The sequence below is a fragment of the Numenius arquata genome, chromosome 9, assembly GCF_964106895.1.
Source record: "Numenius arquata chromosome 9, bNumArq3.hap1.1, whole genome shotgun sequence".
Classification (NCBI taxonomy): Eukaryota; Metazoa; Chordata; class Aves; order Charadriiformes; family Scolopacidae; genus Numenius; species Numenius arquata.
The window spans coordinates 3,191,478-3,205,253 of record NC_133584.1 but is presented as its reverse complement, the minus strand read 5'-3'; the positions used below and the strand labels follow the sequence as shown (position 1 = coordinate 3,205,253).

The window sequence follows — 13,776 nt, the reverse complement described above, 5'->3', positions numbered from 1 at the left end:
TGGCTTGAGCATCTTTAGGGAACTGTGCCGAAGTTGAGGAGTTTTGAGCAGAGCATATTGGTGTATCCCATTGCTGATGGGATTATAATGCATCTGTGTCCCACGCTTGTTGGGAAAGAGACATAACGGTGCTGGGCCCAATTAATTATTAGCTCTTGGATCCAGATGATGTCCTTCATAGTTTAGTACAAACATAATTCTGATTTAACAAGCGTGTATCAGATACCACCATTTTATACCCCATGTGTATGTGAGTAAGAAAATTTATATTGTTTGTTTCGAGGAAGAGAGTGGGGTTTTTTTCTCATAACTGTATGGCTGTTAAAGTATGTGTTGGGTATCATTGCCAGGTTTAATGCCCCTAGAAAGGGGCTTCACTTCTTTTGAGTTTGCTTCTTTGTAACTTCTTCTATTTGAATTGAAGTTGACAGCTCTTTTAGCTAAAGTACTATTTTTCTGCAGTCTACATATGGCTTAGAACCCAGCATGTGAAAGAGCAAAGCTCAGTCACACAAGAAGAGGTTGTACCAGCCAGAACAAAGCATTTAAATTGTTTGTCTCTCTCGTTTGCTCACTCCCTGATGTTTAAAACAATAAACCCTACTGAGTGTTTTCAGCAGGTGAAAAGGTAGTGGTGTGCCGACCTTACAAATCAATCCTGTTAAAGCTCAGATAAGTTTTAATATTTTTTAACCAAAGTTTTATTTGGCCACTGCTCAGCATGTAATCTCTGAACGCAAATAACTTTATGACTGTTGAAGAATGTGTTTGGCATCATTACCAGGTTTAATGCGCCTAGAAAGGGGCTTGACTTCTTATGAGTACCGAGTATGAGTCTTTTTCGGAGAATAAGGACAGAAGCTACTGTAGATCAGTGTATATCAAGGGGAGAAAACTGAAGAAATATTAATCTACTAGACCTGGGAAGCTGGTCTTTGAAAAGGGCATGTTTATGGAATATTGTCAGTATTGCCTCACAGTTTGGGAAATAATCAAAACCAGAAAAATTATTCATCTTAAGTACAGGACCATGGGCTTCTGTGAATTTTATTTGGAATGTGATCTGAAAAGGCTCTAGACATTTTTCAAAATTATTTTCACAGGATGTGATTGTAGTATAATCTCACGATGATTTAGGCATTTCTGAGCCAGGGATATTGTCAGCTTATTGCGGCCAGTACTGTTCTATTTGTGAATTCACAGAACATCAAAATTGCACTCGGAATTAGGGTACTCTCTTTATTGGGTCCTATTCAAAGTTTCAGAACTAACATATATAAAATGTTATGATTATGAATCTGGCCAAATATATTCATTTCATGAGTCACACTCCACTGCTTAACCTTTCTTAATGGATACATTTTCTTATATCCTTATTACTGTCCCTCTCCAGAAAAAAAAACAAAACAAAACAAAAAACAAACAAACAAAAAAAAAACCCAAAAAACAGTGGCATTAAGAGACAAATGCAAAATGTTAGTTCTGGGACTGGCCTCTGAATCTGAACCTAGAGGTTCTGCCAGGGCTGTCAAACAAAGGACAAGTTTCCCAGCACTCGGAAGCAAAGACGTGCTACAAGGAAGCATGTTAATGAGAGGCTTGTAGTCCCTCTGCAGTCCCCAGCTGATCCCTCGGGTATACCTGTGTGTGATTCTACGTGTCACACGGTGCATTGTACGCTAAATACAAAATACAAGAGCACACCTTAGGATATTCTAGCTAAACACAGTCATATATCTAGGTGCCAATATCCAAAATTAAAATTAAAATCCAGAATAAGATTCATGGACAAGGAAAGGTGTAGGCCTTCCAAAAGGAGATACAAAATATTAAGACGCTGAACTTCCTTGCCAAGAGGCAGAGGGCTTGAGGTGAAGTTTTGTTCCTCTTCAGGATGAAGGTAAATGCAGTGGGTACATCTCTGGTTATTCGTGCATCAGAGTTCCCTTTGAAGAGAATGTTTCAAAGAACTGCTCGTGGCTAGTACCGTTTTGAATGGAGTGACACTCATGGGGTGTCACATCCTCCTGCTGATCTCTGAAATAACTTTGGCCATGGCTTCTGTGCATTTGTACTGAACTCGTTGCTGTTGGTGAACATGAGTGTGTTCAGAGCACGCTTACCAAACCCAGCACATCAGTCCGTCAAGGTGCACGTTAAGGTATTTTTATACCATGTAGGGATTAAATGGGCACTAGGGTCGGAGTTTTTTGAGAGGAGCAGTTCAGGTCATGCCTAAAGAACAAAACTAGAGGCGTTCCACAAAAACAATGATAATTGGAGGTTATATGTCTCAGGAGTTACAGGGATGTAGAGGAAGATTTTTCTTTCCAGGTTAGTTTCTGGGTTATTATACCAGCTTCAGGAAGATAGGTTTAAAATAATTCCTGGTTTAGGTATCTGTGCACCTTTGAGGTTGGGGGTTTGTACTGTATTGTTTTGCTTTTTTCAGTCCACACCTGGGTATCAGTTTGTTGTTTCCTTCTGATAGCACAAGAAGAGGAGAACATCTTCTACAAATAATATGTGAAGATAGGAAGTGTTAAAAGGAGTGGTCAACCTAAAGGATATAATTCTGGGGAATTGACTGAAACCCCATATTATACAGATGGTATTACTGTATACAGAAGTAGGATGGTTGCAGAAGATAAAAGTATATTCTTTGATGATCGTGTATACATTTCTTCTGAAGACTAAATCATAACGTATTTAAATGTCTGATTGCTGCCTAGCTCCAAAATGAAATCTGTGTGGATATTTTTTCTCCCTCTAGGCAAAATTTTTAGCTGCTTTTGGGAAGCATACTTACAAAGACAACTGCCATTCCAGAAACAAAGTCATAAGACTTAGGGTTTTTTGTCTCTTTCAGGGACTTAGAATCAGTTAATTAGATCAGTGAAATAAGTTTAATAATCGGCAAAACTTAAGAACAATTTGAAGGGTTTTTCAGTCTCTGAACAAAATCCAATAAGAATTTGAAGGAGGAAAATTAATGTGGAATCCTAAAAGGCATTTTATTTCTTTCTCACAGAATTCTAGCTTTCTCTCCGAGGCTCTTTTTCCTGTACATTCAACAAAAACTGAAGAGCTGGATCCCTCCTTCAGCCTCCACGAGACCATTGCAAAGGTAACAAAAATGGAGATCTCATTTATACCTACTTTCCTTCACATTCCCAAATTTGAGTTTGTTAATAAATTTGAAAGAGAAACTATTTTTTCCTGTGAATGCTTTGAACGTAGTTAAAATTTTTGAAGTTTTTTTCACTGAGGTTCACCTTCGGAATCTTCTTTACTGTTACATTCACCAATTTGTGGGATCAACACACTTTTTACGTACCATTGCTTCGTTTTATGTGGTTCAGTTTTATTTTGCATGGTTCGCATTAAACTTATTGTCATGAGTGCAGGGTATTGAGCCCCAGCAGATGGCAGAAGTAGCAGGTTTTTTGCTGTCAATTTTGTCAGTGAAGAGGGCTCTCGGAGGGCACCTTCACATCACAGATCCTTGGGTTTATGAGCTGTCACAACGATGCTGACATGGGAGGAAGGGGTGGCCATCCCATGATTCTGGAGAGTGCTCTACAGGGGGGACGCTCCCAAAGTTAATGTGCTCTGACTCCCCTCTTGTCTCTCCAATATAATACTCCCTCCATGGTTTTTATTAATACAATCAAAACTACTCCTTGCTCTAAAATGCTCTTTCTTCCCTCTGTCCACTCAGCAAGACCTATTTCTACAGAGACATGACTACAAATGAGTCCAACTTAATGGGTTTGTACACTTCATAAATTGGATTTCTTGTAAACCAGAGCTATGTAGACCTCACAGATTTCTTTGTTTGTTTGGAGCTACTTCTTTTGGAAAAGCAGCTGCTGTTGAAACTTTTCTTTTGGCAACAACAAAAATAAATCCACAAAGATCAGCAATGTGCAGATTTAGCATGTAGACAGATCAGCATCTTTGGCAAAAAAGACAGTGACAGATTTTGGGGATTTTAGGGCGTATTTTGTTTGTTTGTTTCCTTGGTTTCTTTTTTATAAAAAGAAGCACATGCTCCTAGTCATGGGTTTGAAGCTTGGAGGAGTCTGACAGTTAAGGAAGAATCGCAAGACAAGAGTCTTCTCTGAAGCCCTTTTAATGGGATCGGTGGGGTTTTATGCCATCCTTGATGCCAAAGTGAGTGAAAAGGTTCACCAAATTTCTTCCCAAAGATTGAGGAAAGTAGGTATGTGATTATTTACTGCATAATTAATTTGTGATTTACTAATTAGTGTGTGCTGGGCCATGTGTAATCTGAATAATCTGTATTTTAGTATTTGCTCTATAATGTTGACTAATAAAAATATTTATTAGTTTACTTCAAGCATTTTGATTCTGTTTAAATCATTACAAATTATTTTAAGTAGGTTCATTGAGCACTACAGTTTTTTTCTTTGATAAAATTTGATGAAAATTGCACTAGGATATGACTATATTTCCATTTATCCATTTCCATTCCATTTCCATGTTTTCAGACTGTAGCCTGGGATGCTTTTATAAAGATGAATAGTATATGCAAAACTACTTGTCTTCTTTAGCTTAGCTTAATTGATCTTAAAGTAGTTTCTGAATAGCTTGAAAAGAGAAAGTTTTCTATATTTCGTCTATTGTTTACTCTTTTTTATAGTTAGATAATGGTGGTGTTACTCTTGGTTCCTTCCACTCCCCTCCTGAAACTTTTTCTCGGAGTAACTAAGCCAGCCATTGTCTTTCCTTTCTCCTGCAAGATGGGCTTTCCGTTGCCCTTCCTTTATCCTAGTGTTTGTCGTCTGTTCCAATTTGAAAGCATTTTCTTTGGGTGAATGTCCAGAAGCTTATGCAGTATTTTATATAAAGCCTTAATATGGCTTTGTGTGGCAACATTTATCCAGCTTTGTTCGTGAGGTGATGTCATATCACCTTTTCCTTGGTAAGATCTTCTTTCAGTCCTACGTTTGATTCCGGTGGCTGCACGTTAGTACAAACCGGCTGCTGCATGTGTAGTCAGAATTTTAAAGAGTCATCTTATTTTTAAAATTTTCTTTTTTAAACTGGCGCTGGTTTCCATGCTTTGGACAACATGGAAGGTTACTGGGGCTTTGGTGGTGGAGGTTTTTCCTAGCTCTATTACCGAATCTTTAAAGATGTCCTCTTTATACAGCCCTCATATCGCTTCTCAATGTGAGCCCTTTAAGGGGGGAAAAGCTTAATGAAGTTTTACTTCTTTGAAAAGACAAATATCAGTTTAGCTTTGGTGAAAACATCTATAATTACTGAAAGAAAGGAAATTTGAATCACATGGAGATGCAAGTCTTTTAAGGAATGCCTGTTCTACACCATTCCGTCGTTGAGCAGTTATCCATGGGCAGTGTATGAGTCCTAGCAGAATTCTATGCCTTATATTGTACACGTGATACGTGATGCTTGCTTCTTCAACAATTTTTGGTTAGTAGTAAAAAGCGGATTATTAAAAATATTTTGTCACATTTATCAGTTACTGTATGTGCCTGATGGTTGTCTTTGAGCTGGTATAGTTAAAAATAAATAAGATACATTTTTATTTGAGTGAAAGAGAGAAGTGGATAAAAATACAGAAATGTTATATATCCTGAAGCACCATTTCATCCTGTATCTTTGAAAATGGGGTTTTTCTTGATTTTTATAGGGAAGATAAAAGGAAAAACACTTTTTATTTGGACTTCTAAGTGGCAAAAGCAAGCTGTATTCATAAGACTGCAGAAATTCTGATGCAGTTCTCTGAACCTTGCAGTTTGAGTGATCAAAACTTAGTTTCTTACTGAAGTTTTAAAGTAAAAATACTACTTGGATATGGGATTTAAAGGAAATGCCATTATTTAATTTAGTTAACTAAGCACTCTTCCTGCTATTCCTTAATCTGAAATCTTCATATTTTCCTTGTGGTACTCTGAATAGATGAGGCCAAGTTATATCTTCAAAAAATTAGAAATCTCTAGCTTTATAATAACTCTCTCATTTTTGCAAAAACAGTCTGTAGTGAGAAGCTGGCTTGTAATTAGAATTTACACTCCTCAGTTGGAAGTTAATGCTCCTCAACAGGTACCAACCAGTCAGCCGACTGGTGTGTGCTCCATTGCCATTGCAAGTAAAACAGGTATCGTAACTGCTTCAGAAATTGTAACTTCGGATTTCAAAAGACTTTTCACACAAAACTGGCTTTTATGTTTCAAGAAATTAAATATTAAAATATAATAAATTCAACACTTAATCATTTTCATTGGCTTTCTTCCTCAGGAATGGCTTATGAAAATATTTAAAACTAACTTTTTATTCTTATTTGAGACCAAACGCGTTTTTATTAATCTTTAAATTTTTCACACCATGAAAATTGCATATTTTGACCACCTTTATTCACATACATATCTGGTTATTTTACCACTATTTATCCAAATATCAAATATTCAAATCCTTGTTTACAGAAGTAGAGTAGTACAAAACACTGTTAACCAGCTATAATGGCTTTGAGGACTATGAAAATCTTTGTCTGTATCAATTTTTCCATGTTATTAGGTTTTAGAAGTTCAAATTGTAGGATATTCAAGTTGAATAAAGACCTGTGAGGTCTTGGAGATGCAAATCTTGGACAATAAATCCAAAATATTGTAGGTCTCTAATTAATAGCTTATTGTTAAGCAACGTTCCGCCATATCTGAACTAAAGATTTTGTGGTCACCAGAGGCCTGGTACAAGCTAAAGCCTAGACCCAGGAAATAATGCGCTGTGTTTGTATGTTAATCTAATTCCTTCTATTTCAATGATTGCTAATTTGACTACTGTATCCATGTTCAATAAATAATTCATTTTTAACAGTAATTTTTGCTTCCGGTGTTAGGGTGATGGTTGGACTCCATTATCTAAAAGATCTGTTCCACCCTAAACAATTCTGTGATTCTATCCTATGATTCTATAGGCTCTCCATGATATTTTCTTCTCTAATCTTTCACTCAATAATCTTCAACATTCTACTGGTCTTTTTAGACTGCTATTATCTATTAACTGTTCACGATGACTTGAGTATTGCTTTCTTCAGTGGTAAGAGCTAATACATATGTCCTGATTGTCTGTGAATTCTCATAGGTTGTTTTCTTCGGTGTGCATCAATTCATAGCATCCGACAATGAGCCTGCCGTTTTTTAGGCCAGTGCTCAAATATTGTGGGATGCGGGTCAAGAAGTGTGCAAAGAATGAGGATCTTTCAGTCTTGGGAACAGCGGGATGCTTAGGGTTCAATTTGATGAAACTCATTTGCAAATGGCTTTGCTTGTGTGGCCACTGAAGCTGGTGGAAAAGCTTACGCTGATTTTTTTGTGGGAAATTATTTGAGGCTCTTCATCTCACTGAGGGAAATAGGGCTTTAATGATTTTTTTTCTATGTGAATGGTTTGATGTTAAGTAACGATGGAAAAATTTCAACGTAAATTTTTATGTGAGGTTCAATGTAACAACAACTAATCAGCTAATTGTGGCTTGTGCTCTCTGAAGACAGTAGCTACCTTAATTTCATGAATACTTTGAAAAGGAGGAGATTGCTGAATGTGGTAGGTAAAATGAATGAGAAATGTGCAGTTGTTAAGGAGGTAGGTCTGTAATCTGAATTCTGTAGTTTGTCAGAATACTTGTCAGATCAATATATGTTAGATCTTGGCAGTGTAAAGGTGGATTTAGGGTAGATTGCTCCAAGGCCCAGGCTGATCTGAAAGACTCAGAGAAGAAAGAGAAATATGTAGGCTTCCTAGTGGTGAAGAACCAAGACATTCATTACAGCAGCATGTTGCAGCACAAAATTTAGTGGTATCTTAAGTGAGATCTGCAGACCTTGTGATTTCAAGCGTGTTTTATAGTACGTATATCAAGTATTAAAACGTGCCAGTGAATGGATTTTCCCACCAGACCAGACGAAGTTGGATGAAACTCCATTCTTGCCAAATCCGTACTCAGAAAAGTATGTGCTATTTTTCACTGTTTCATCAGTGTTGCTACTTCATGGTAACTCGTCAGTTGGAGTTATTAACAAGTTTGAAAACAGTTTTGTGTTATGAGGTGTGCTCACTGAAGTAGCCTAATAAGACTGGGATTATGCAGTTCTAAAAGCTTTAATGGCAGTCCCCCAACTGGGAGTGCCGCTGGAGCCGCTTACCCAGTATCAGCCGTGGAATAATAATAATCTTTTATTGATTTTTACTTTGGCAGGCACCAAAGTGTTGAAAGGTATGCCAGAAGTGACATAATTGGTTTTATGATGAGTTATGGGTGCTGACAGATAACTCCTGAGAAAATTATTAGTGATCCTGATTATTCTACACTTCAATTATGGAGCTGCGTAAAGTAGAACTAACTACCATAATGCAATTGACTTCTAAACATTAAATAAAACATTAATAAGGAGGGATATTTCCATTTTTAGGGGACAGAAGGTTTTTTTCTGTAACATACTTCAGTATTTCCATTTTTAAAAAATATAAACACTTCCAAGAAGATGACAGGCAGATTCTTTTCTTGAAACAAATGGAATGAAAAGTACTGGACTGCAGGACTGCTGGTAAATGAAATTTTGACCACAGCTAAGATACAGCGCAGGAATGTTGATGTGAGGAATTCTCCAACAGGATCGTACTGTTCTGTTCCTTTGAAGCACAGGAGGGATATATATTCCCATTTACCCATTGTCTAGTCCCATTAATTCTCTAATCCAAGAATAGGGAATATCCATTCATCTAGACAATGCAATGATATCCACAAATTCGGTAGTTCCTTTCTCTGTAATCTCCTTAAAAATAAAAATCTGTGGTTTGGTGCATGCTGCCTCTGCTAAATATCTTCATCTTCCTGCATGGTATTTTCGAATGAGCTCTTTTTTTTTATGCTCCTATACTGCAAAAGCTAAAAGTAGCTATATATGTATATGTAAAAAAATAACTGATACACAAAATTGCTATGAATTATTGAAATATGAAATTTATGAAACGTAAGACAATACAATTTATCTAAATGAACATAAAGGTGGCAAACCCTTACAATCCCAAAGACTGAGAGTGCAGACTTTGAATCAGTAGAATGACGCTGTGAAGAACAATATTAATGCTGTTTCCTGCCAGAGTGCAAAATCAAAACAAAATCTCATTGTAGTCAACCAGCTTGAAATTTCTTTGCATTTCATTGAAGCATCTGTTGTAGTTTTGGCAGGGATGTAATATCAAATGGAAATGCTTTCACAGACCATCTACAGCGTGTCTATGTTGCAAAGTTTTACCAGCAATATTTCTGCCAGCACGTTATTACTGGCATGGCTGTTTCAGCAGAGTACATTCACATTCATGTGTTTGTTCCTACTCCAACGTGCCCTTTTTGGGATCAGATTGTTCTTGAAAAAGCTGCGTGGCCATTGTGCTTGGGCATCCCAGTGACCTCCGCATCAAGGCAGCTCTGCAGCTGGATTTCCATTCATGCATCTTCCTTTTACATTCAAAAATTTCCTCTGTGTAGAACTAGAGGATTTGGCAGAATTGTTTAAGACAGAATATTACTCCAGGCAGATTTACAGCACTTAAAGTGCTTGTGTGGCGCGTGCAGAACGGATCTGTAATATTGGCAAAGCAAAAGTCTGATGCACCCAAGTACGTTGCGTATCCAAGCCAAGCCCAGAAAACCCCTTATCCTTGGAAGGCCCAGGCAGATATACGGCAGCCTTCCCCTGCATCACTGTGTGATATTCTAACTCCGCATTTTTGCTGTATGCCATGTTTTCCATCATCAAAATGTGACGATTTTCACAGGTAATTTCCCCAGTTAACTTTCTTTAGTGATGCATTCCTTTTGATGGCATTTTTTAAATTCTTATCTTCAATCGCGTATGCCAGACTTTTACATCATTTCTCAGTCTCTTCATCATCACACCTTCAAAGACATGAGTTCTGCGGAGACCAACAGAACTCTCATGTCTTTTTGAAGACAAATTATGTTCCGATTTTATGCTTTCAAAACAAATCATCCAAGCCTGCTGCCGACGAACAGGAACATGGACCAGGGGTAGGTGGCAGGGATGCTGGATGAAGTGAACATAACAGAAGCACGATGTGAGGTGAGAATCCAGCTGGGGGACCTGATTAATACCCGTATTTGAGACAATCTGCTGTTGATAGTGAATTTTTACATGTGGAGTTTGACCTTGTTTTGAAGGATTGTCTGCCATATCGTTTGGATGCTCTCTCACACATGAATATATGTACCTGTATAGGGGGGGGTTTGCCTCAGAAATTGCAAGATGACTTGGAGCATCTCTTGATTTTTCTGTTTGTCCTACCACAGCTGGCAGCAATTCACGGTGTTCCAGCAGCTGTCACCTGCTGTAAGGTGATGTAGCCAGATAGTCTCTCCTGAACTTAAATGACTTGCTTTGCTTTAGTGCTCAACCTCTCACATACTGGTTCTGAGCATCTTACTGGTATTTATGACTTACTGGTATTTGAGATGTGCAAAGCAGAACTATAATGTCCATGGTGACAGTTTGACTGAATTCGCATAAACCCAAATTTGTCCAACTTTTTCTGCGAAGCAGCAGAGGCGTATTTCACAGAAATGGTTTGATTTAGCGCATATTCTCTTAAGCACACAAGTGAGAGGTTTTGTTTTACCTTTACCCTTCTTGCATGAAAGAACATATAATCCAGTTCAAGCAGAGGGTAAATACAAACCTGCTGAAAACTCCCTTCTGACAATGTGTATTTTATTCTGCAGTTATTGTCAGCAGCAATAAAACCAAGAGCAAATCTGCTGATAGAAACTGGCACAGTGACTTTGGGGATGCTGGATGAATTGTGGTGAACAGGGAAGTAACAGCATTCAGAGGAAAAAAAACCCTGGCTGGGGATTTTCTCAGCATCAGACATGAAAGAGGTGACTTTGCTGCTAAAGACATGAGGTGTTCTGACAGACAGTCATACTGTGTTTGGCCAGACAGCATATTCTCTATCTACTCCAGCCTCGTTAGGGTAGATACGCTTGGAATTTTTCAGTAGTTCTTTGTTCCTAAAAGCAAGTAGCCTCAAGGACTCTTGCGCTTTATACTTGAACTCTGATGGATAAAGACTAGGTAATAAAAATAAGCTGAAATTGCAGAACCCCTGGTAAAAAATTGATGAACCAGCTGCAGTGTCCAACACAACCTCTCTTGTCAGGTATTAAAAAACAACCCCATTCCGCTACCCCCCTGAAATTTTCCGCATCTTTCGTGCTAATAACTCCTTCAAAATGGAAGAAGCGTTACAGGACAGAGCTGATTCCGTTTCCTCCTGAGCCATTTATTTGTGGCATTGTGGAAAGATGTCAAGACTTGAGTATTTCTGGGCTTCTTTTTGAGTGACTGCAATTGAATGTTCTCACTAGAGAACTCTGACAACTATGAAAATATCCAAATAACCAGAAAGCTGTGGCTCCAGTAAACAAGAGAAGGTAAATGAACAAGAAAGCGTAGCATCATCATTAGTAGCACAGTTTGTGTAGAAACTGTTCCCATGAATTGTCTGTTGTACAGTCCTGACTGTGCAATTCTCTGACTGTCAGGAGAGAATTAATTCTACGTTCCTTAAATCTTTTTGATATTGCAGCAAGACTGTATGTTCTTTTAAAAAAGTTAGCATTGGCTTCTGTCTCTGAAAAATGTTTCCTAACCAGATTGCTATTTAGAACCACACGGTTCTTGAATTCCCCTTTTAGACCTAAATTTCACTCAGTGTCTCTCAAGATTTGTCTGTCAACTGTCAATGAAAAAGGAAAGAAAATCATTGCATCATTTTTGAAGCTGGAGTTGCAATTTCAGTGAAGGAAGCAGATACATGTCGACTCAGTGTGATCCAGTCAGACATAGGATAAACATGTAAGTTTATACAAAATGTATCATTTTAAATCGTATGATAGAAACCCAAGATTGATCTTGTTTATACATCTTATGGATGACGTTTTTTGCTCCAAATTACAGCAATCTGAGCTGTAATCCTTCTAAGCCAAAGAAGATAAGGTAGGAATGAAAGGAAACATTGTTTAATCCCCGTTTTATATATGAGAACATGAAATACCATGGGTCCAAAATGGTACCAAAATTAAATGTCTATACAGTGGATAAGAAGAAATGTGTGACCTGGAAAAAAGCTCCTAAAAACCAACCCATTAAGCTCTTAGTTGGGGAATGCCTGGAGGAACCTATTAGTAAAAACTAAGCACAAACTTATGTCTGAATAAAAATTGTACTCTTTCCTTGAGCATTGGAGCCTGAGCAAGGGCTATTTACTGGAGTAGTCTTATAGGGATGTGGAACTCTAACTCTGCTGCAAAGCACGGACGCTCTAAGAACTCCCTTTGTTCTACATCAACATTATTTGACTTCACTGGTCAGCTTTGCCTTCAGGACTTGTGAGTTCAAGTATGATCCTTTCCGTTTCCATTGGAGTCCAACAGAATGGATTCAAGCCCGTGTGCTAACATATAACGCATGTGACAGTCACCCCACAGGAGCGATCGCCCCATCCAGCAGCCGTTCCTTGGGCCAGGGGCTGGGTGTGATCTGTAGCAATCTAACCGTAAAGCCAAAGCAATATAAAAGATGTACTTTCCTACAGTGGAAATGATATTTCTATTTTATAAGCAGAGATCACGTACTGGCTATGAAGCTATTTTTTATTTTAATACCTTCTTGTAAAACTTATGGCCAGGGGTTTCATAAATTGCAGCCTAATTCCAACCATGCACATATAATATTGATTTTCAAAGATACAGCATCTGTATTACCTATCGAAATAATTTTAATTCAAAATTAAAACGAAAGTTACGAAGTACAACATTTGGGCCTAAAAATGTTTTAAGAAAAGAGTCCAGTAACCAATAAATGAAAAGCAACATTTCAGAAGGATAGAAAGAATAGCAATCGTTCTTGAGTAATGGAGTACTATATTCTAGTATGATGCAGCCTTTTCCTCATCTAAAATAATATGATTATGTAGAAATAGAGATAAAGTTTTATTGTTAACCCTATTTTGAAGAAATTTGTGTCCTGAACGATACTTCCTTTGAAGACTCATTAATGAAAAAGTTGTGTTTTCTTATAGTTATGTGATAATTCTTGAATCTCAGAGGGTTCTTGTCTGGGATAGTGGTATTTAAGAGACGTGTAGATGTGGTGCTGAGGGACATAGTTTGGTGGTAACTTGGCAGTGCCAGGTTAATGGTTGGGCTTGATGATCTTAAAGGTCTCTTCCAACCAAAACAGTTCAATGATTTATTTTGTTGCTTAGATGTATCAGTAGTAGGTGTACATGGATAATGCATGTGTGTATTCCAAGAGAATTGTAAATTTACTTAATCCGTTTTAAATTATTACAGATAAGCAATAAAATAATCTCTGTTTTGCTGCCATCAGATGTGATCCATCAACATTTATGTGCTGACATCTTTAGAAGAATCAAACTCCGAAGGGAGGACTTTTACTTTCTTGTGATGAGATAGTTCTAATTTTTAAATAGTCAAATAAATAGCAATACTTTTGCGTCTGGTGTGCGTGATAAGACTATTTACTTCAAATTTCATGATTAAGTTTTTTTCTGATCAAATTTAATGTCAACTTTGTGATTGCTTTTTGTTAATAACTTATGATACCCTCCTTTCATTCTGATGGGGTAGGGCATGTGCATTTTTTATTTTTTGGGGTAATGAAAGTGACAAATATGTAAA

At 37.5% G+C, this 13,776-nt stretch overlaps 1 protein-coding gene across 1 annotated transcript in view; it reads left to right on the top strand.

The window, feature by feature from the left end:
* NAALADL2 (N-acetylated alpha-linked acidic dipeptidase like 2) overlaps window positions 1-13,776 on the top strand; it is a 240,202-nt gene that overhangs the window by 180,144 nt on the left and 46,282 nt on the right. The window contains exon 11 of the mRNA XM_074153553.1: window positions 3,032-3,127. Within this exon, the coding sequence (XP_074009654.1) occupies window positions 3,032-3,127 (96 nt within the window). The remainder of the gene's footprint in view (window positions 1-3,031; window positions 3,128-13,776) is intronic.